Consider the following 21,407-nt stretch of genomic DNA (forward strand, 5'->3'; position numbering starts at 1 on the left):
CGCTTCGTCTGGTTGGCCTATTTTGATTTGAAGCACAGTCTGTTGATGTGCACAGCAACAGTGTGTCGGTTGTGGCAAATACAAACCACAGTGTCCAATGAATGGTCAAATGCAATATAACGATATAATCGTACAAACAATAACAGCTACTGCTGCCACCTTTCATAGTTTTTTACAACTAGGACGGATGCTCTGCTTCGCCGGAACTTTCATTGCTTTGCTTTGGTTCTTTGCTGCTTTATGACACAGGATTGAAGGCTGGTGAAGAATTTGGTGTTGTGGTTCCTGTGTCGTGACTTGAAACACGAAAGTGGATATGAAAGGAACTCTACAGCGTCCCTGAAACCTCCCGAATTCGCTCGCAGCCGCCATTTCGCGCATGCGCAGTTAGATGGCGACCCGATCGCAGCACATTTATGATGGCGCCTGCAGAGTGTGTCAAGTGTGAAGAACCTGCCGATGTAGCCGACCATTTCTGATGCCCAAATGACAGCAAACAGTGCCAGTATGGGGTAAGTAGTCCTCCTCATCGCACGCAATAATAATCGAAGATTTCAAATGTTAGATCGGGGAACCGTACATTGTTACACAAGTAATTTTACCGGCATATCAAAAAAAGGGTTTCCCCGCAAAGGCCAAAACGATCGAATCCTTAGGAGCTTTCCTGAACCTCTCGCTACAAAATCCTGGAAGGATAATCAAGATCGAAGCTCCGGATCTTCGGACTCCTAAATCACACGCACACATCGTTTCGTCTGCTCGCTTGGTCGAATTTATGACGTACAAATGCGTGCACATCGTTTGGACACTTTGAACACAATCACAGTTTCCTGCCGTCTTCTGCGGTCACCAGAAAAGTGTACGACTTGTATAGAATTTACAAGTCCTTGCTATGCACGTTTGTGGTCAGAGTCTTCGTAATTATAGCACCGTTGCAGACTTGGTTGCCGCGCTTGAATGACATCGACGTCTGCAGCAGGTTGGTTTGTCCCTTCAGTGAAGAAATCTCCGATGCGTAAAGCATTGCATTACGTTACATTGACGGAGCTCGCAGAAGCATACTCCTGAGCAAGCATAGTCGCCTGCATGTTGTATGTGCACTACGTTTGTGTAATTTCAGCCAGACCAATACGAATATCTTACGAAATAAGGAAAAGCCTTCAACTGTAAGTAGAGCAGACTGGTCGCTTTAGTGTGTTGATGGCTATTTGCAATGTATTTATTTCGTTTAGGCAATATTCAGTATCTACAATTAGTTTTCATTGAAATAATGCGCAGCAAGATTTGGATGCTCAGTGTATTTGCTGCGCAAGGAGTATTATTTGTGCTTTTATCATTCCCTGTAATACAGTGCTGTCATAGAATTGGGCATGTGTAATGCCCAATTTCTCGAAAAATATGAACGTGATGTAATAACTGGTTGAAAAGAAGAGAGCGGCGTTTAATACTTCGGCACTTGTATTTAAGTATATGCTCGAACACATGAAAAATGCATTCCGTTCAACTATAGCTTCTGTTTAATTTTTAAATAATCTCGCGCCTTACTGCCAGTGAGTGCGGTGTCATAACATTGAACTCTTTAATTGTCCGGAGCGTTACCTACTTGCCAGGAGGTGCTGTTCACTTAAGTGCGCGACGGATCGTATGCAAATGCTCCGCTGGACGAGCTCTTTGATCACTTTGAAGTCAGCCGAAAGTCTGTGTTTATTCTTACGGTCACTAATTTGCTTCATCTTCTGTCTTTACTTTTTCTTTCTTTTTTGTTATGGCGTTTTGTCTAACGCTACTTCAATTAGGATGAATTCAATACTTTAATATCGTCTTTTTTTGTGCTTTTTCTCCATAGCTTTGTTTTGTCAAGGCGTCATCATTTGCGTGTTTTTTTTTGTTTTTTTTTTGCATTCTGTTTCTTCTTCTTTATTTTCGCGTCTACTTCACTGAGAAGTACACTCTTAGAAATGAACTTCACCGCATAGCATGATCCTAGACAACCATCATCTCAAATGATATGGTTACCGGCCCTGATTTGTTGAAAACGGGAGGCGTACGCCTTTTCTGTGACAATTATGACCAGCATAAGTGTCACAAAAAAGGCGTACGCCTCCCGTTTTCAACAAATCAGGGCAGATATAACGATGTCATTCGAGGTCATGGTTGGCTAGGAACGTGCTATGCGGTGAAGTTCATTTCTAAGACTGTAGTTGTATACCTTGTAATGTTTATCTCGTACGTTGCTGCGACATAGTAATTTCTGATACGTATTAGCATCAAAGTGGAAGACCAACCAGAGGGCATGTACACTCTTAGAAATAAACTTCACCACATAGCACGCTCCTAGCCAACCACCACCCCGAATGACAACGTTCTCGCCCCTGATTTGTTGAAAACGGGAGACGTAGCCTATTCTGTGCCGTGCATAACGAAACACAAAATAGGCTCCGCCTCCCGTTTTCAACGAATCAGGGGGGAGAACGTTGTCATTCGGGATGGTGGTTGGCTAGGAGCGTGCTATGTGGTCAAGTTCATTTTTAAGAGTGTACAAGTGGACGTATAGTCTCTCTTAGAACGAACAGTAGTAAGCGCTTCTCTCACATTTATGTAGATGCCAGTACGTTATCTGGACACAGTTTACTACGTAACAAAACGATAAATGTTCTCTTCCTCAGTAACACTAATGGCTGTACGGTGATGAAAGGGTTCGCCATTGTCGGCCTCACAGAGGTGGAAAACGTCACGACTGACACCCCGGGGGAAATGTGCGTCCTGGGCCGACTTCTAAGGGAACTGTGCCGACATATGTCTGAAAGCGTCCGAGGAAAACCCAGGAAAAACGGTGCAGCTTGTGGAACCGCAAATCTAGCAACGAACGAAGATGCACACATAAGATATCCCGAAAAAATCATACAATACCGCCAGCAAATAGATAAATATCAAGCGACGTTCGCTTTTTCTTCTTCTATCACTATTGTGTTTATGTTCTCTCTCTTCCATAACGTCTTCCATTTTTTTGAGGCTGAACAGCATTTTTATAATACCTAAGATGCGGAGTACAATAGCCGACAGATGACAAAAGAGGCGGTGACGGTTAAAAATAAAATTGACCCCCAGGGAGCGCTTCGCGTGTTTTCTCCCTTAGGTCAGAACAGCCGCTGCTATATGACATCAGCCCGTGTTGCAGGACAGGAAGGTAACACATGGAGACAGATTAAATACGCGCGTCTACACGGATGTACCGTCGGAAAAAAGCAGGAACAAAACACGTGAAAAAGGGAGTCACCGTTCGGATGAATCACTCACCGTGATGAACAAACTATGTGATACGAACACGTTTTTCTTATGCGTACGTTAGCGTGCTTGTGCATGTCTGTGTGCTTGATTACTGGCACTTTATTTTGTACATACTGCAGGCCTATTACCGCAGGCCATCGCAGGCAGGAGGGGTTATACACTCTTAAAGCTGAACTTCACCGCATAGCACGCTCCTCGCCAACCATCATCTCAGATGATACCGTTATCTTCCCTGATTTGCTGAAAACGGGAGGCGTACGCCTTTTTTGTGACAATTATGAACAGCATAAGTGTCACAAAAAGGCGTACGGCTCCCGTTTTCAGCAAATTAGGGCAGATAACGATATCATTCGAGATAATGGGTGGCTTGGAGGGTGCTATGCGGTGAAGTTCATTTTTAAGAGTGTAGGAGGCATCAAGACAAAATTGCATTACTAACCATGATAAATTCCAACGCCTAACACCGAAATCTAACCCATATGCTCCATAGACAACCAAAGTATTACTGACCATAGATGGTTCCTGGTTTTTCAAAATATACAATTCTGCCCATAGCGACTACAAATATATACTTTTCTCGGTGTCTGTGGTATTTAACGTTAAGGAAATACGTACGTATTTTTGGTGCGCGATTGCTCAACAATCCTGTGTACCCACCTTATTCCCAAGCAGCACAACATCTTGGCCCAATATCGGCTGAACGTTGGCAATGTCGGCCCAATCTTGGACCAGTATTGCCGATATATAGCCAATATTGGGCCAATACATTTTGCTACTTGCGTACTCATCTGTCACTGTCATCAACCTTATTGCATCCCTATACATTCTAATAACAGAACTTCGCAACATAACACGCTGTGCGCCGGGTCAAGATATTCGCACCTTTTCCAATATGCGCCTTTATGGGAGGCGAATTGCAGTGCAGCGCTTATTAGGTCGCAGCAGCCACGTGGCGACACTTCACTCGATATGTGTCCGAACCTGAAAGGCCATAGTACTGGGAAAGGAAATTACAATGTTCCATATAGAGGCTCTCATTCGACGCCGTGGAGGACGAGGTAACGCTGCGTCGGTCGTTTGATCATCCCAAGTCTAATTACAGAGGGGATAGCGTAGCTGCGAAGGCTGTGGCAGCGTCGAGAGGACGATAACGCCCGCACACACACACACACAGATTGTATGTGTATATATTTATAGAGATAAAGGGCTTAGGAGAGTGGGACTACATAGACCAGTTATGGCGCCAGTCGAGAGATGTTCTGCGACTGCATGGGTGTTTAAAAATTGGCTGCTGCTGATTGTACGGCGCAGTGTACGAGCTCTGAAAAGAATTTTTTTTTCTTTTAAGTGCGCGTTCCATTTCCCCAGCATTTTCTCAGAAACGTGGAGATTAATTGCTCGATGAATGGGAATGGGAGTGTGAACAACGACAAAATGCGACGATATATATATGGGTAGAAGCACTCTTGAAAGGATATACGGGATGAAAGTAATTGGAGCCGTCTCGAAAAAAGCAAAAAGAAAGCGGTTAAAAAAGTATTCCTTGGAAAAAACCGGCCAAGGCCCTGGCCTTTTGAGAAGTACACTCTTAAAAATGAACTTCACCGCATAGCACGCTCCTAGCCAACCAACATCTCGAATGATATCGTTACCTGCCATGATTTGTTGAAAACGGGGGGCGTACGCCTTTTTTGTGACAATTATGAACAGCATAAGTGTCACAAAAAAGGCGTACGCCCCCGTTTTCAACAAATCAGGGCAGATAACAATATCATTCGAGATGATGGTTGGCTAGGAGCGTGCTATGCGGTGAAGTTCATTTTTAAGAGTGTACACTCTCAGAAATGAACTTCGCCGCATAGCACGCTCCTAGCCAACCATCATCTCGAATGATATCGTTATCTTCTCTGATTTGTTGAAAACGGGAGGCGTACGCCTTTTTTGTGACAATTAACGTAGCTGCATAAGTGTCACAAAAAGGGCGTGCGCCTCCTGTTTTCAACAAATCAGGGTAGATAACGATATCGTTCGAGATGATGGTTGGCTAGGAGCGTGCTATGCGGTGAAATTCGTTTTTTAAGAGTGTACACCTTCTTCAAACAGAACTTCACCGAATGAGAGGCTCCCAGCCGGAACCACCCAGAATGACACCATCCTCACCCCTGATTTATTGTAAACGGGAGGTTTGCGTCTTTTTGTGACACTTATGCAGCTATGTTAATTGTCACAAAAAGGCGTACGCATGGCGCTTTCCACAAATCAGAAGTCATAACAGTATCATTCCGTGCAAAGACTGACCTTCAGCGTGTTATGTCGTTACCTTTTACTTAAGAGGCTTGCCACTGCACAAGGTGATATCGTTATCACTCCTTATTGGGAGATTGGGCATACGCCTTGCTGTGACGTCACAGAAAGGCGTATGCCCAATCTTCCAATATCTAACAAAATACAAAGCTTTCTAACACAAATACTAACAAAAATACAAAGCTTTCGCAAAAAGGGGCGCATTTTCCATTTTGAAGATATTATAAGCTTATCAACGGCTATCTGATACGAGTTCTATTCGAAGGTGCAGCCGAAGAGGAAGTTCAGCTGGTGTGCGCAAAATCGGGTCATTTTCTATGGTAGCCCTCTTTTTTCTTTCTTTCTTTTTTTCTTTTTCTCTCAGCTGTAATGGCTCTTATCCAATTAAGCGACTTCTCCGACTGGCCTGTTTATGCGGATGATTGAAGCTGTACAAGAACGCAGCGTCGGTGTATTGTCTGCAAGACACTATCGTCTCCCATTTCATCCATGTTTCATCCCTTGGTCGGTGGTATTTAATGTGGACGAAGCTTGCACGTTGTGCACTCTTCAAAACTTAACTTCACCGCATGACATGCCGAAAACCAACAGTTGCAAAGAATGACGCCGGTATCACCCCCGACTTGTGCAAAGCGTGGGGCGTACCTCTTTTTTGTGACAGTTAACCTAACGGCACAAGAGACAGAAAAAGGAGTATGTCTCCCGTTTTTAACAAATCAGGAGAGTGAACGATGTCATCTGGCTGCACTCTTAAAAATGAGGTGGTGGCCATGAAAGGGCTCACAGAGGTGGGCAACGACACGACTAACGCCCTGGGGAATGTGCCTCCTGGGCCGACTTCTCTTAAAAATGAACTTCACCACATCGCACGCTCTTAGCCAACTTTCATCCCGAGTGACGGTCGTTCTTTCCCCTGATTTGCCGAAACCGGGAGGGGAAGGGGCGTACGCCATCTTTGTTGCATTGTGGAGTTCGTAATTGCCACAAAAGATGGCGTATATGCCCCCCGTTTTCATCAAATCAAGGGATGGTTGGCTAGGAGCGTGCTATGCGGTGAAGCTCTGTTTATAGTGTACGGGAGCGTGTTAATAGTGTAGCGCAAAGGTAAGCGTCATCTGGGACGCCTTCATGCGTGGGACCGCTTAACCAAACGATGAAACACAAATTTAAGCCTCTAATTGCGCCTGATTGCTGTAATGAGCTTCAGTTGCTGCTCGCGGATTGCTCCCTCGGGGCTCACTTTCCATACTTCAGGAAGAGCAGGGCACCACTACGTGGCGCTTTCACCTCGTGGCGTGGCAGAAATTGGAACTAATAAAACATTAGCTCACGTATGGTGCGAATAGGGACGCGGTATGGATCTGAGCAGTGCCGTTTCAGCACAATGCCAAAATCCACAAGTCTGTTCTTAGCGTCTGCTATGTAACTATTGCCAAAAGAAACGTTGGTTTTGCTCTGTCTGCTCAAGGCTCTCAACGACGATGTCTTTAGAAAGTTTGTTTTATCTTGTGCCCCCGCAATTTTGAATAAGTATAGCTTTTACAACAGGATTTCACCTCATAGCACGTAGCCATGCGCCATCCCGAATGAAATCGTTCATCCCCCTGGGTGGTAAAAAACGGGAGGCGTACGCCTTTTTTGTGACACTTACGCTGTTCATAATTGTCACAAAAAAGGCGTACGCCTCCCGTTTTCAACAAATGAGGGCAGATAACGATATCATTCCAAATTATGGTTGGCTAGGAGTGTGCTATGCGGTGAAGCTCTGTTTTAGGAGTGATGGAATAACATAGTTCCATCTTCTAGTTCGTTTAAAACAGGAGGAGTACGCCTTTTTGTGACACTCACGGAGTTCTGTGAATTGTCACGAAAAGGCGTACGCCGCGTGATTTCTTAGATTACACTCTAAAAGCAGAGCTTCACCGCACAGTACGCTCCTAGCTAACCGTCATGCCGAAAGACAACGTTCTCTCTCTTGATTTAATGAAAACGGGGGCGTACGCCGTATTTGTGGCAATTATGAACTGCACAAAGATGGCGTACGCCCCAGTTTTTAGCAAATAAGGGAAGAGAACGATGTCTCTCGTGATGATGGTTGGCTATATGTGCTGAAGTTCATTTTGCGGAGTGTAGGTTCGAGGTGGAGAAAAAAAATGTGACGTTGTTAGTGACGTGATGTTATTTGTTCTCAAATAATATAATTCATTGGTTTCCATCTTTACCACGAACTCGTGTACTTTGCATTGTCATGCAAGATGTTTGTAATATAGAAGAAAGTTCTGTATACCTGCTCTACGGTATTCTATTCTACTATGTAAAAACAAAATTTCAGTGCATAGCACGCTCGGCGCCACGAATGATAGGGTTATGGCTTCTGATTCGAATAGAGAGGGGCGTACACCCCTTTTGTGGCAATTATCATATCTAAATTGGCACAAAAGGCGTATGCCCCCCTCCCTTTTTGAATCAGAAGCGATAACCCTATATAATTCGTGGCAATGGTTGGCGCAGAGCGTGCTATGCGGTGAAGTTCAGTTTTCACTTTATTTCATTTCATTTATTGTCAATTGTACACGCTTAAAAATGAACTTCACCGCATAGCACGCTCCTAGCCAACCATCATCTCGAATGATATCGTTATCTTCACTCATTTGTTGAAAACGGGAGGTGTACGCCTTTTTTGTGACAATTATGAACAGCATAAGTGTCACAAAAATGGCGTACACTTCCCGTTTTCAACAAATCGGGGCAGATAACGATATCATTGGAGATGACGGTTGGCTAGGAGCGTGCTATGCAGTGAAGTTCATTTATAAGAGTGCAGCACAGAAAGGAAAAAGGGAAGTTGGCAAAAAAAAGTGTTTTTAGAAGAAAAAAAAAAACGAAGAGAAAAAAGAACGTTCCTAGAGTGTGTTTTAAGACTTGTTCGAAACATCGCTGGGAGAATATTTGAGTATTCTCAAATTATTTGTAGAGAACGTCTATCACCCGCCTTCCATTCATCTTACACGCAGAACGCATGCGGCTCTTATAGCCGTGATGCATCGCTCATAAATATCGGTTCCCTAGACAAGGGCGCCTTTCTTGCCGCCCGTGTAGATTATGTGGCGGCTGATGGCCCAGCCTAGCTTGCTCCGTCCTCTAATATAAAGGATGTTCGAGAGTAAGGGGGAGCTTCCGCGGTCGGCTGCTCATTAGCGCGCAGCCAGTTTGCGGCTCGCTGCGCCGGGATTTTGCCAATCGACGATATATTCATTTGTCAACCAATTTCCCACGCCCACGAACACGTGTGCGGGCCGGCGCGTGTGTTATGCGCGTTATGTTGGTGTTGCTTAACTGCCACTTTGATGTACTACAGGGACGCTCGGCTAGAGTTTGGCACGGCGACACTGGCGCCGGCTTTCCTCCCTGGTGGCTGGCGGAGGAAAAGTTTTCCAGTGCAGTCAAACTCCTTTACAACGAAACTCAGGGGACAGCAAAAAAAAAAAAAAAAAAAAAAACTTCGCAGTAAAGGTATTTTCGTTAAAAAGGATGTCCATTATTGGACATATAGGGCTCCACCGGGACCGCAAAAAAATTTGCTGTAGTGATATTTTCGTTAAAAATGTGTTCGCTATAAAGGAGTTTGACTGTATATTCTACAGGCCTACACTTTTTGAAATGAGCTTCGCCGCATAGCACTCTGCTAGCCAAACATAATCTCGAATGACATCCTTATCTTCCCAAATTTGTTGGGAAAATGGGAGGCGTACTCCTTTTTGGTGACAGTTATGAACAGCATAAGTGTCACAAGAAAGCGTACGCGTCCCGTTTTCAACAAATTAGGGAAGATAACGATATCGTTCGAGATTATGGTTGGCTACGAGCGTGCTATGCGCTGAAGTTCATTTTTAAGAGTGTAGCGTGTTCTACACGTTGGCGCTGATAACATCACTTCCTTACACTCTTAGGAATGAATTTCACCGCATAGCAGCATCTTAGCTAACCATCATCTCGAATGATATCGTTATCTGCCTTGATTTGCTGAAAACAACGGGGGGAGGGGGGGGGGCGTACGCTTCTTTTGTGAGAATTATGAACAGCATTAGTGTCACAAAAAAGGCGGTCGCCTCCAGTTTTCAACAAATCAGGGTAGATAACGATATCATTCGAGATTATGGTTGGCTAGGAGCGTGCTATACGGTGAAGTTCATTTTTAAGAGTGTACATGGCATGGGTCCGCCTTAAGAGTGTAAAATCAACAAATGAAGAGGACCGTAGAAAACATGAAGCAATATTCTAATGATTTCATGAAAACTGCGTTTCACGCCTGCCATCCCGCAACATGACGTTTGTATTATCCGTGCTCTTCCGTACGGAGACATTGTCGCTGCACCACATCCCGCTTGGCAGAGTGGAAGGCTGCTTTCCTTCCTCATTAGTGACCGACATGTCACTTGAGCGCATGCGCATCATCAACACACAAGGGGGCGTTACCTCCTCCGGTTGGACAATTGATCTCCGATGGCGTGCATCCTCCGCTGCTACTGCTTGAACCATCTTCGTCCGTCTCCGATTATCGAGCTTCCGATTAGATTTCTTCGGGAAGAAGCGATGTCTTCTGGCATTGGGCGAGGCACCGCTGTCACTCTGAATCTTGGTCTTAGTCTGGCACCGGTTCTCCTTTTGTGAACTTAAGATGTGATAATAGAGTGTACTAGTAGAGCGTTCGTAACGCGCCACCGTGAAGTTACTGGAACCAGCGTGGCCAGCGTGCGTGACTCAGAACCTTATTCACTGATTGGGTGTGGTAGATATGGTGACAGCGTCTTAGGAAAACTCGGGAAAAAACCCAAACAGCACAGCCGGCACCGGGATTCGAACCCGTGTACCTCCCAGTGCACCCAATTGGGTGGGGCCCACCCAATGCCGACGGGACTACACAACCACGTACCAACCACCGCACAATATAATGGCGTTGTCACTTTCGATTTGATGAGAGAATTGGGGGCCTATGCTCCTTTTTGTGACATCACCATAAATACAAAATGTTACAAAAAGGCGCGAGCCTCACGTTTTCAATCAAATCAGGAGAGAACACGGTATATGAACGATGTCGGGCTAGGAACGCGTTATGCAGCGAGATTCTGTTTTTGCAGTTTTGGTTTTTTTTTTTTTTTTACGCTGTTTCTTTTCTTTCCTTTTTTTTTTTCTTAGCAGCGTGGAGGCCCGAAAAACTTATCCACAGCCAAGCGTCACTCAGCGTGACATCGCTCTGCCTCCTGATATACGCCTTTTTGTGTCACTTTACGGGTCTGTTAATTGGCACGAAGAGGCGTACGCCCCACAGAGGGTGGCTCTGAGCGCAGTATGGGGCGACGAAACATTTCTGACGGACCATCATCCCGAATGACACCGTCCTCTCCCTTGATTTGTTGAGAACTAAAGGTGTACGCCTTTTTGTGACATTTCTGCAGTTACGTTAATTGTCACAAAAAATGCCTTACGTCCCGCGCTCTTCCCAAATCAGGATTGAAAAGCGGCATCATTCTGTGCAGTGGTTCACCTTCAGCGTGAAGTTCGTTTTTAAGAGTGTAGTCACACATGCACGCCTGCGAAGAATCGGAAAAAAAAAAAAAAAAGAAAGAAGGAAAAGAAAAGAAAGAAACATCGCGGAAGCTGTTTGTTGCAACGTTCGCGCGCATTAACTGCGTCATACGCCTTCGGAGAATCCGCGCTTACACCTCAAGCATTCAAGTAACTAGTGACGATCTTCTCACTCCATTATCTTTTTTTCTTTTTTTTTTACTTCTCTCCCCGTGCCGATTGAGGTAGTTGCTTCGCGGGGCACGCCATTCGAATTATGTACCACATCGCATATTGTAAATCTCCGCTCTGTGGTACCCCGTATTGAGGCAAATTGTTCTCTCTATTATACAGTGTGTTCTAAGGACAGACCGCTCTTTGTCGTGTGTTCATTTTTCGCGTTTCGGTGATATCTTTCACCGAGTTCCATTTCGCAGTAAAAAAAAAGAAAAAACAAAAGGATAGAAAGAGCTGTAGGAGCCGGGATGAAATGGAGCAACTGTATCCGTCCTCTTCCGCACGACCTCTGCGTGTCGAGGGAAGAAAATTGGATTTGCGTCCGTGAAGTATACGTAGGTGTGGGCGGCGGGATTCGGTGGATGCAAGGTGGCGGAAGGATAAGTTCCAGAAGTGTGCTGGTAGCGACGTCGTTTTTTTCTTCTTCTTCTTCTTTTTGGGACCGCGCAAGATGAGACCGCCAGTGGGCGTACTGGTGTCTATACTCTGAGACAGCAAGAGTGCTACGGCTGCACAGGTAATGAAGTAGTATTTGTTCTCCCTCCAGACGTGCTGAAAAGGGGGAAGGGTACGCCCTTTTTTTTTTGTGACGCTTATGCAGTCATGTGAAGTGTCACAAGAGAGTTTGAAATATTCTAGTATTGCAGCGGACTCGTTTTTGTTAGCATATACGTACGCAAGAAGACGTCAGCGCCATCCGACGGCAGGGAAGAAATCATCTCGTTTTTCCTCACCATGCGTTTTTGCCTGTCCGTCAGAGAACTACTGAACCGTACACTGCCGTCTCTATTTTGTCTGCTCTACTACGTTTTTTTTTTTTTGTGCTCGGGTCATAAACTATCTTACGGGACACAGATCGGTGGAGCTGTCACGGCCAGAAATACTTCCGTCTCGGCTTTCATCATGTGTGAAACTATTTCCGTCTCAAATAGTTTTTTTTTTTTTTTTTGCGTATTCACTGAAGGAATTGCCCTTCCCAACGGCGCTTTTTTTTTCTTCTTCTTCTCATGTTGCCGTTGTGGACGCCATCCTATACACGACATGTAATCGTTCGTTGACGACGTGTTGGGGCTATCATTGTGCCATGGTCCCCACTGGTCCTTGAAACCCCTGAATACCCTTGAATTTAAAACTAGTGTTTTCAAGGCCTGGGAAACCCTGGAATTTTTCTACTGTCCTCGAAAACCCGCGATTCTTTCATTATTTTCTTATTTTCGTGCCGCTGTTAGTGCCTATATTCGGCTTTTCCAGGGTCAGAACTCTAGTTTCGAGGCCACACTTAAGAGTCGCTAAATAAGCTTCGCTTCAGATGTATCGACACTGATGTCCTAGGGAGAGCAGGAGCGCCATCTTGTTTCCGCAGCACACTGGTACACCAATCCCTAGATGAGGACCAAAGACGGCTAACAAGACGCGTGTATCATTGTTGTGCGATAATCCATGTAATGTCCACCAGAGCGTCTCGAGGATGTCAAGGTGTACCCAAGGCCGTCAACCTTGATGAGCTACTTGAAAGAGAACGGAACATTTCACCCGCGCACGATAGATGGCATCGTGCGCTCTGAAGTGCGCGTGCGCGTGGCTAGCGTGTCGCGGAAACAAGATGGCGCATGCTTGCTCATGGAATTCAGTGTCGATACTCTGAAGCGAAGCTCATTTAGTGACTCTATTAGCACTCATTGGAATAGGAATCAGCAGGGGAAAACACAAATGCCAAAAATGAACAGGGCCTCGGTTGTATATTCATCAATCTGTTGTGAAGGGGGCTCATTATTTCATTCCCCACATCATCACCGGCGATGGAATAGAGTATCGCCCCTGGCGATGAAACTCCCCATTCATCATCTTAAAAATACAATACAATACAATAAAAGTTGTTGTTATATTGATCAACCTTCCTTTCTATCCTACGAGTCCTCAGTCACGTTTGTGAACAGATCACTGTTGTGCAGTCCCCATGTATTCTCTGGAGTCATACCTGTAGCTTTTAAATATATTTATGTGAAGCATTGAACCCCTGAGCATAAACTGTGTTTTACATCACAGGCAAAATGACGGATGAGCCTTAAAAGGCCCTTGAAAAACCCTCCAATTTTTGTTCCAAAATTCGGTGGGGACCATGTCAGTCTGCGACGCAGCTTCTTCTAACTAACAATAACTAATAGAAAACTCTCCCACTATAGTCATATAGTGTGCGCTAGTTGTATTTATGGGCTGTGTTTTTAAGCTTGAGTTACATGTGAACGAAATGGAAACGACAGCGTTTTCCGTTCTCATTGTTGAAAATGGGATGCGTACTCCTTTTTATGACACTTCGCATTTGTACTAACGGTCACAAAAAGACGCACACTCTGCTCCCTTACTTTCCTTCCCTTCTGTTATTTGGTATGCAGAAATACTTTTTTCGCAGCCATCATTTTTTCGCAGCCATCATATTTGTTATGTCCGAAGATCGTTTGCTAAAAAAAAAACACGACAGAAGAAGCGGAAGCGCGGTAGTGAATGATACTCAATATCGCATCGAGATGGCGCACCGAGCGCATTGGTGGTCGATACCATGCTTCTACAAACGGTCGCCAGTGGGCGCCATCGGGCTGAGCCTTTATTATTGTCCGTCTTATTACTCGACGAACAAGCCTTTTGTACACGAAGCGCCTTTGGAGCCAATTTTCGCGGAAATATGCGCGCGTTGGTTTTGTCGCTGTTTTTTCTCTCCTTGTCCCCCATTGTCGTGTTAGCGGCGTGCGGGCGTCATTTGAATTTTTCTCTTAAGCGGCGCTCGCGTCGTGAATTGTTGCCCGGCAGCCTCATCACTTTCGTTGTCGTGCTGGCTGTATTGATTGGTTCGAGGCTATATCGTCGTCTGCTTGAGAAGTCGTCTGGCAGCGTGACCCGATTGCTTTCGACGATTGCCCTTAATTTAGTTCAAAGATTTGTACGATGTATTTCGTCGGAAAGCGAACATCTGGGCTGCTCATGCGTTGGTCGCGTAGATGGCCGCATTGAGGGATGTTGTTATTTGGATGTTCGGAATTATTTATAAGATGGCTTCAAGAGTGCCTCGCATTTTAACCGAATGACTTTCGAAAAAGTTTAAATTCGTATCCAATCAGATAGTCTCGACGTATTCATTCACAATTCATAATGATTCTTAAGGCCTCATTGCTTATACCTATACTCAGGCTCTCGTACGAAATTAAGAGAGAATGCATATGTTTATATCTTACGTTAAAGCTACCTACGAAACCCAGGTAATTGAGTTTGCATATTAGTGTCGGCTGTGCGAGCTGCCTTACTCTATAATGCATGCACCTGCTGTGTCTTGCCTCACCGATGTGTACCGCGACGCGACGCGTTGCCAGGGGGCATTAGGCTGCCTGCCTCACACTTGTTCTGGACGAGCACGACAAAGATACAGCCAGGTGCGACGAACACAAACTGTGCCTTCACTGCAAGGTGCTCCGAAGAGTAGTGCGTTAATGCAGCTGAACGTAAACGTGAAGGTAGTAGTCGCATGTGGAACAGATAGTGTGACATAGATTGTCAGTATGTCATGATGTCATGGGAAGTCTGCCTAGCCGAGTGTACGGATAATTGCCTTCCGCACCAATCGCGAACGGAACTTAGCGAAAGTCGTCAATGAGCGGTATCTTTGTCGGGTCCACAGGACTCTAAGCAGGCGAAAGTTTTTGAAGCTCCACGCAAGAAGTTCCGATGCGGGTTCCGAGCAGGGAAAGCTCTCTGAGGATGCCTTGCGGAGCAGAACATGAGCCACATTCATCCGTCGTCTGCCCGAACGAGGAACATGTTCCGCGAATGGAACGAGCCGTTCCAACGTGGTACTTGAGTCCTTTGTTCAGCGCGGCGTTCCGGTTTCCTGAAAGCAGACATTGCGCAAAGTGAGCTTTAATTTTTCCCAGACTCACAACCGGTGACTCTGCAAAGTCGCTTAACATGAAAACCTCTAAAGCTGCAACGAATCACCGTGGACATTTCACGTGCGAATATTCGACTCAAGGGGTAATGTCTTTTTCAACACAGTCCCTGCGTATCGGAACGTCCACGAATAAAGTTAATCTTCAATTGGCGTAAGCACTGCACTTTCTCAAAACAACGCTTTGCGTCGCGTACTCAACATGTTTCGTACGCTGACAGGTGTGCTAACAGAAGAGCATGATCTCACGTCACTCCAAAATCCGAAATATTCATGTGGTCATCCTTCGTTGCCTGTGCGCGCGCAAAACATAAAGTTGGCTTCCCCTCATACACACCGCTTATGCGGTGAAGCACGCTTTACAGGCGCACCCTCCTTTTCAGTTTTTATCTTCTTTTTTTTTTTGCCCTTCATGTAACATTCATGGCGCATACACAGTTTATCTGACGGCATTATTGTTAATTGTGCGTTTTAAGCGTATTATTACGCGCTGCAATTGGTCACGGCAGCGTGACTGCTTTCGCTTACGTCCATTTGCTTGATTGGCGTCGTGTACCAGCACAGGCGTGGTGCCACACATACGCGAATCCAGGGGCCACGTGGTACGCATGCCGTGTTCGCTGATTGGACCTCGGGTTTCCGCACCCTCCTGGGTCCCTGGTCGGGGTCACGTCCGGGTGCATGGCTATCACTGGCTCGAGTCGGCGACCGGCGTCTCCGCCTCTACCGTTCCTCTGTGTCTCCAAGCGCCTGTTTTCATCCATTTGGTGAGTGGCGAATTAAGCAAGGTTAAGGGCGTCCGTAAGGCGACGAGTAAGGCTGCGTTCACACGGGGCAACTTTTTCCGGCAACTCGAAACCAAACGTCTTATGAGCAATTTCGAGAACGCGTTCACACGTAGCAACACGGTGGCTCGACCCCCAGGAAACCTTACGGCGACCGGAGAATGTGGGTTCGAATCCAACTGATTGTGTCTTTTCTATAGCTGCTGTTTAGCAAACCCTAGTCTCTTTTTTTACGCCAAAAAAGATAATCATTTTCTTCTAAAAATGACTATTGATATGTTTGTGTGGCGTAAGTAAAAAACAAAAAAAAAAAACCAGAAAGAAAAGTTATTTCTCAGCTGCACCTGCAGGATTTGAACCCATGGACCTGCGAACGAAATCACATCACGCCTTCAGGAGTCACGTGGCAATGCTCCCCTCGCGGATCGGCCAGTGCACGACCAAAGTTTTCGGTCGGGGAGCGATTCCGAGCAAGGTTGCCGGTGTCGGCCGACTGCCAGCAACTGGGAAATTGCGCATAGTTGCTGGGAAACGTTTTCCCCTGTGAACGCTGCCTAAACGTTATGAGGCGGAGTTTTGCTTCGGTTGCGCTTTCTCTATAGTGAAGACGACGGTAGCGTCAGTAAGAATACGTGTCGTGTGCAGCGACTATGTTTTTGTTGATGTCTGCGTGTTCGTAAGACATATAATTCGAGGTGTTCATTGTCTGCTGATGGGCTCTGTGTTTGTCATTCTGTTCATACTTCGTAGCATAGCGATGTCGTGACTTGCGGCATTGAAGCGAGGGAATTTGTAGCCGTCCGTCCCAGTATGGGAACAGACAGCAAGCAAAACAAGGGCTAACGACCTTTGTCTTTGAACCTTGCCCTGTTTGGGGCTTCCTTATTAGGATTAACATTATCTTGAGTCGTCCTTGCATAACACCCCGGATTAAACACCGCTCGATTATGTTTATGGCGTTAGAAAATGTAGTACCCGAAAAAAAAAAAATAATAAAGACGGCAATGAAAAAGAAAAAAATAATTTTTTTTGTTGTTGTATTTATCTCTATTGAATAACGTAAGGTAGAACGAAACAAAAATAAGTTAAGCATTCCATCCGTTTCAATGTTAGTTCCTAAGAAACTCATGCACGCTTGAGTTCCTTAAAGGGATTACCAGAGGAGGGCATCAAGGTTCCTACTGGTACGTGGGTATCCATTTCGCAGGACTTTCCCTGCCCAAGGATAACCTCTAATAATAATAACATCTAATAACTATAGATGATGATTATTTTAAAATATATTCGAGGTACCCATATCTTGTCTTACTAGTAAAAGTTAGCCGTGTGGCGTACGAGATACGGTCTCATACTTTCAGCTTGATACTCCTATCCTGACATTTTCTTCTTTTCACTGTTCTATCCGCCGTCTCATAACTTGCGTTATCCGCCGTCAGGAGACAGAGAGAGAGAGTAAAGTCAAGAATGCCCGAAACCCACTCTGGAACGTGCCTTCAATACCGAACCTCATATTCCTGACGAAAACCTTCACTGTATCTGTACCAGTATGCCGGTTCCAAATACAGACACACCGGGAATGACATATCCTGTACGGGCACACATATGTACGTAGAGTTTCGAAATAATGCGATGCAATTTCCCCCCCGTCCTTCGGCATACGGCTCTCCATCAAAGCAGTCACGTATGGACCACGCTATATTCCGTGCCTCTTCGAGCAGATGCCGGCGTCCTAACCAGTTTATCTTTCAGATCTGTTTGATCTCGTACGGTTCTCTATCTGGAGGTACCTCTGCCTCTGACAGCTCGGCAGAACGCGCCGAAACAGGCCGCATCAGAATGGCGAAAATAACGTATAGACGAAAAAGGTTGTCCGAATTTCATGAAGATTCGCTAGAGGGGCTTCCCGATATCGTGGCGTGCATGCTGGATAAGATGTATTATGCGACTGCTCTATTGAGAATCCGCGATGAAATATAGATTGGTCTGGGGGTTTCGAAACTGAGGGCCTCGGGAATAGGTGAAGAGGAGCGCGAGTATTTGGGTGGAATGCTTTACGTGTTATATAGAGGCAGCGATGCACAGTACCGAACGGGAACACAGGGCTATACATGCCGATTGTCACCGCTTCCGGTTTGGTGCCAAAACGACATCCGGTGTCACAGAAAACACGCTCTGCGCAAACCTCTGTGCCGATTGATCGAGTTATCGCTTCTGATTTGAGGAGAGACACAGTGTCGTATACGCCTTTTTGTGGCAATTCAAATTTTCCACAAAAAGGCGTACACTCCCGTTTTCAACAAATCAGTTAAGCGAAAGATATACTTCTGCATGGCGGCTGGTTCCGAGCGTCCTTAGTCGCGGAAGGACCGGAAGTCTTCGTGGCACCGGAAGTTGTGGCGGGGGCTCCTTTTTGTTTACCCGAGAATGTCATGTATATAGTAGTTCGGTGTTTTTTTTACTTCTGCGGAGCATGTACACTCTTAAAAAACGAGCTTCACCGCATAGCACGGCCCAGCCAACCATCATCACGAATGATATCGTCATCTGCCCTGATTTGTTGAAAATGAGAGGGTACGCCTTTTTTGTGACACTTATGCTGTTCATAACTGCGTTCCAAAAAAAAAAAAAAAAGAAAGGAAGAAAAAGAAAAGACACATACTATCGCAGCATTTCAAATTTTTCAAACATGTCTGTAGTTTTTACATTTCTTGGTAGACGCCTAGTTTGTCGTCTGACATCCAAGATACGATCAGCAATGATATCGAACACGTCTCCATCTCATCTCATCTCTCTTTCTTGCATCTCTCTTTGCTTCTCATATCCATTCCATTCCATATTAGCGTAAATATGTGCGAGCGTCGCATTCTTACTGCATGCATTGGAATGCCTTTGCTTTTCGCGGCAATTTACCAAGATACATACCAACTGAAGATACCGTCCTTGTACTATGCACAAACCCTCTTCTGCGTGAAACGCCAACTTACCGCTTTGTTTCACTTCAAAAAATTTGGCTCCATTTTCATATTTATTCCGCAGTCCCGCCCACAACATTTCTCCTTTCTCGTCTTTCCACATTACCCCTTTGCACTACGCCGCCCACACAATGTATCTCACTGCACTCAGACGTATAACCCGAATGGAACAGCCCAGTGTGTGCTCTGTTGTTATTCACGCACGTGTTCTGCCGTTGAAACGCGTAGCGCCCGTTGTATGGCTGCAGCACTTTCATCACTCATAATCAGCATCGCAGCAAGTGACTCTGCGTTCTCTTCTTCTCCTCTTTATTTTGGGTGACAGGATGCCGCACTATTTCCTCATGCCGGCAGGCGTCGGATTTCATTGCCACTCTCAGGGGTCGCCCTTAAAAGCCCAGGATTTGCTCGCTCCGTACTCAGCGCGGCGGCGGCGGCGGCTCGCCAAGGCAATTTAGCCGTACGACGTAACTTATGCGGACTTTAAAAAGATAGACCGCTTTTAATAGAAAGCGACAGCCATTCGAGCTTAAACAAACGGAGACTTTTTATGAGACCCGGCCTCGATGGAGTTGCGTGGGCGGCGAAGTACGTGACGGTGTGTGCTGGCACATTTCTGCGGGGTGTGTGCAGATAAACCTAACCGGCATTTGCGCACTTAGCTTGTTGTCTATACTTAACTGACGAACTTCCGGTGGCGCAGGATGGCGCATATATACGTGCGAAATCGACAGAAAAATCGTGGAAGCCATACTCAGCGTAAAAAAAAATAAATAAATAGAGCGACGAAAACGTCGGCTTCCGTGCATTAGAATAGGATAACATGGCGGTCTCAGGAGAGTTGTGTGCAGGTGCCGCTAGGGGCACTACCGATGAGCATCCATGTGGGACATCGTTTCGGTTTCTGCACCGATGGCTTCCCTAGCGGTACCCGAGTACAACTCTCCTCGGAGCAGATTTTCAGGCACTAACCGGTTGCGCTCTTCACCGCATAAAATACTCTAGGCCAACCAAAGTTCGGGATAATATCGCTTTATCTTCCGATTGGGAGGAAAGTTGATAAATAAACAGGTGTCCCATTTCTCAGCTAATCTCGGAATACGGACCGCGCAGCACTCTCCTAGCCAACCATAATCTCGAACGATATCATTATCTGCCCTGATTAGTTGATAACGGGAGGCGTACGCCTTTTTTCGTGACACTTATGCTGTTTATAATTGTGACAAAAAAAATGAGAAAGAAAGAAAAAGGTGTAACAAATCAGGACAGATAACGATATCACTCGTGATGATGGTTGGCTAGGAGCGTGCTGTGCGGTGAAGTTCGTTTCTAAGAGCGGTTACACTGTTAAAACTGAACTTCACCACATAGCACGGTCATAGCCGACCATCATTTCGAACGATATCATTGTGTGTATTGATTTGTTGAAAATGGGAGGAAGCGCCTATCTGGGACACATTATCTTGTCCCAGATAGGCGCCTCCCCCCTGTTTTGAACAAATCAGGACACAGAATGATATTATTCGGAATGATGGTTGGCTAGGAGCGTGCTCTGTGGCGAAGTTCTGTTTTAACAGTGTAGCGCGCTGGCCATGTCACGTCGAGACTGGGAGGTACCCGGGATCGAATCCCAGTGCCGGCTGTGCTGTCTGGGATTTTTCCCGGGTTTTCCTGAGACGCTTTCAGACATATGTCGGCACAGTTCCCTCAGAGGTCGGCCCAGGACGCACATTTCCCCCAGGGCGTAAGTCGTGACGTCGTACCATCTCCGTGAGGCCGACAACGTCGAGCCCTTTCACCATCACCATCACCACCAGCACCACAATCGTTTCTAAGAGTGTAGCTAAACTGTAACGGAACCGAACCCTTCTTGTTCGAAAAAAAAAAAAAAAAATAAGAATTATAATAAAAAACAAAATATAAATATATAAATAAATCAGCAAGAAAAACGCGCGTTTTATGTAAATCTACCACACGAACTCAAAGCCATTAACGTTTCCTACGCGTTCGACGCCATTAAAATTAATGACTCGAGGGATAAAGCAAGAACGAAATCCAGCGGAAGCCAACCTTTCTCTTATTACGTTTCATTAACGCCTCTTTCCCAGCGTTATATTAGGAACCGTCCTAACTTATCTGTGTTTATAGAACCCATACTAATGTCAACACGTCCCCTTGGTGTTATTTCCCAACCGACTCCGTCTGTCCCTCTCTTTCTCCCACTCCAAGAGGAGGAGGAGGAGGTATGAGCAAAAGTCCCCATAGACGCAAAGCAGAAGACACCGGTAGGAGAAGACGAACCTACTCAGAATTTCCAATTAG

General features: G+C 45.6%; 1 protein-coding gene across 2 annotated transcripts in view; it reads left to right on the plus strand.

The window, feature by feature from the left end:
* The first annotated feature begins 173 nt into the window (after window positions 1-173).
* Window positions 174-21,407, plus strand: part of LOC135369801 (homer protein homolog 2-like) — a 130,196-nt gene continuing 108,962 nt past the window's right edge. The window contains exon 1 of one of the 2 annotated variants that reach the window (XM_064603333.1): window positions 174-512. In XM_064603333.1, the coding sequence (XP_064459403.1) occupies window positions 487-512 (26 nt within the window). In that variant the 5' untranslated portion in view covers window positions 174-486. Of the gene's footprint in view, window positions 513-15,994; window positions 16,096-21,407 lie in introns of those variants that run through there. The other variant, XM_064603332.1, reaches the window with a different exon arrangement.

Source organism: Ornithodoros turicata, chromosome 10, assembly GCF_037126465.1.
Source record: "Ornithodoros turicata isolate Travis chromosome 10, ASM3712646v1, whole genome shotgun sequence".
Lineage (NCBI taxonomy): Eukaryota > Metazoa > Arthropoda > Arachnida > Ixodida > Argasidae > Ornithodoros > Ornithodoros turicata.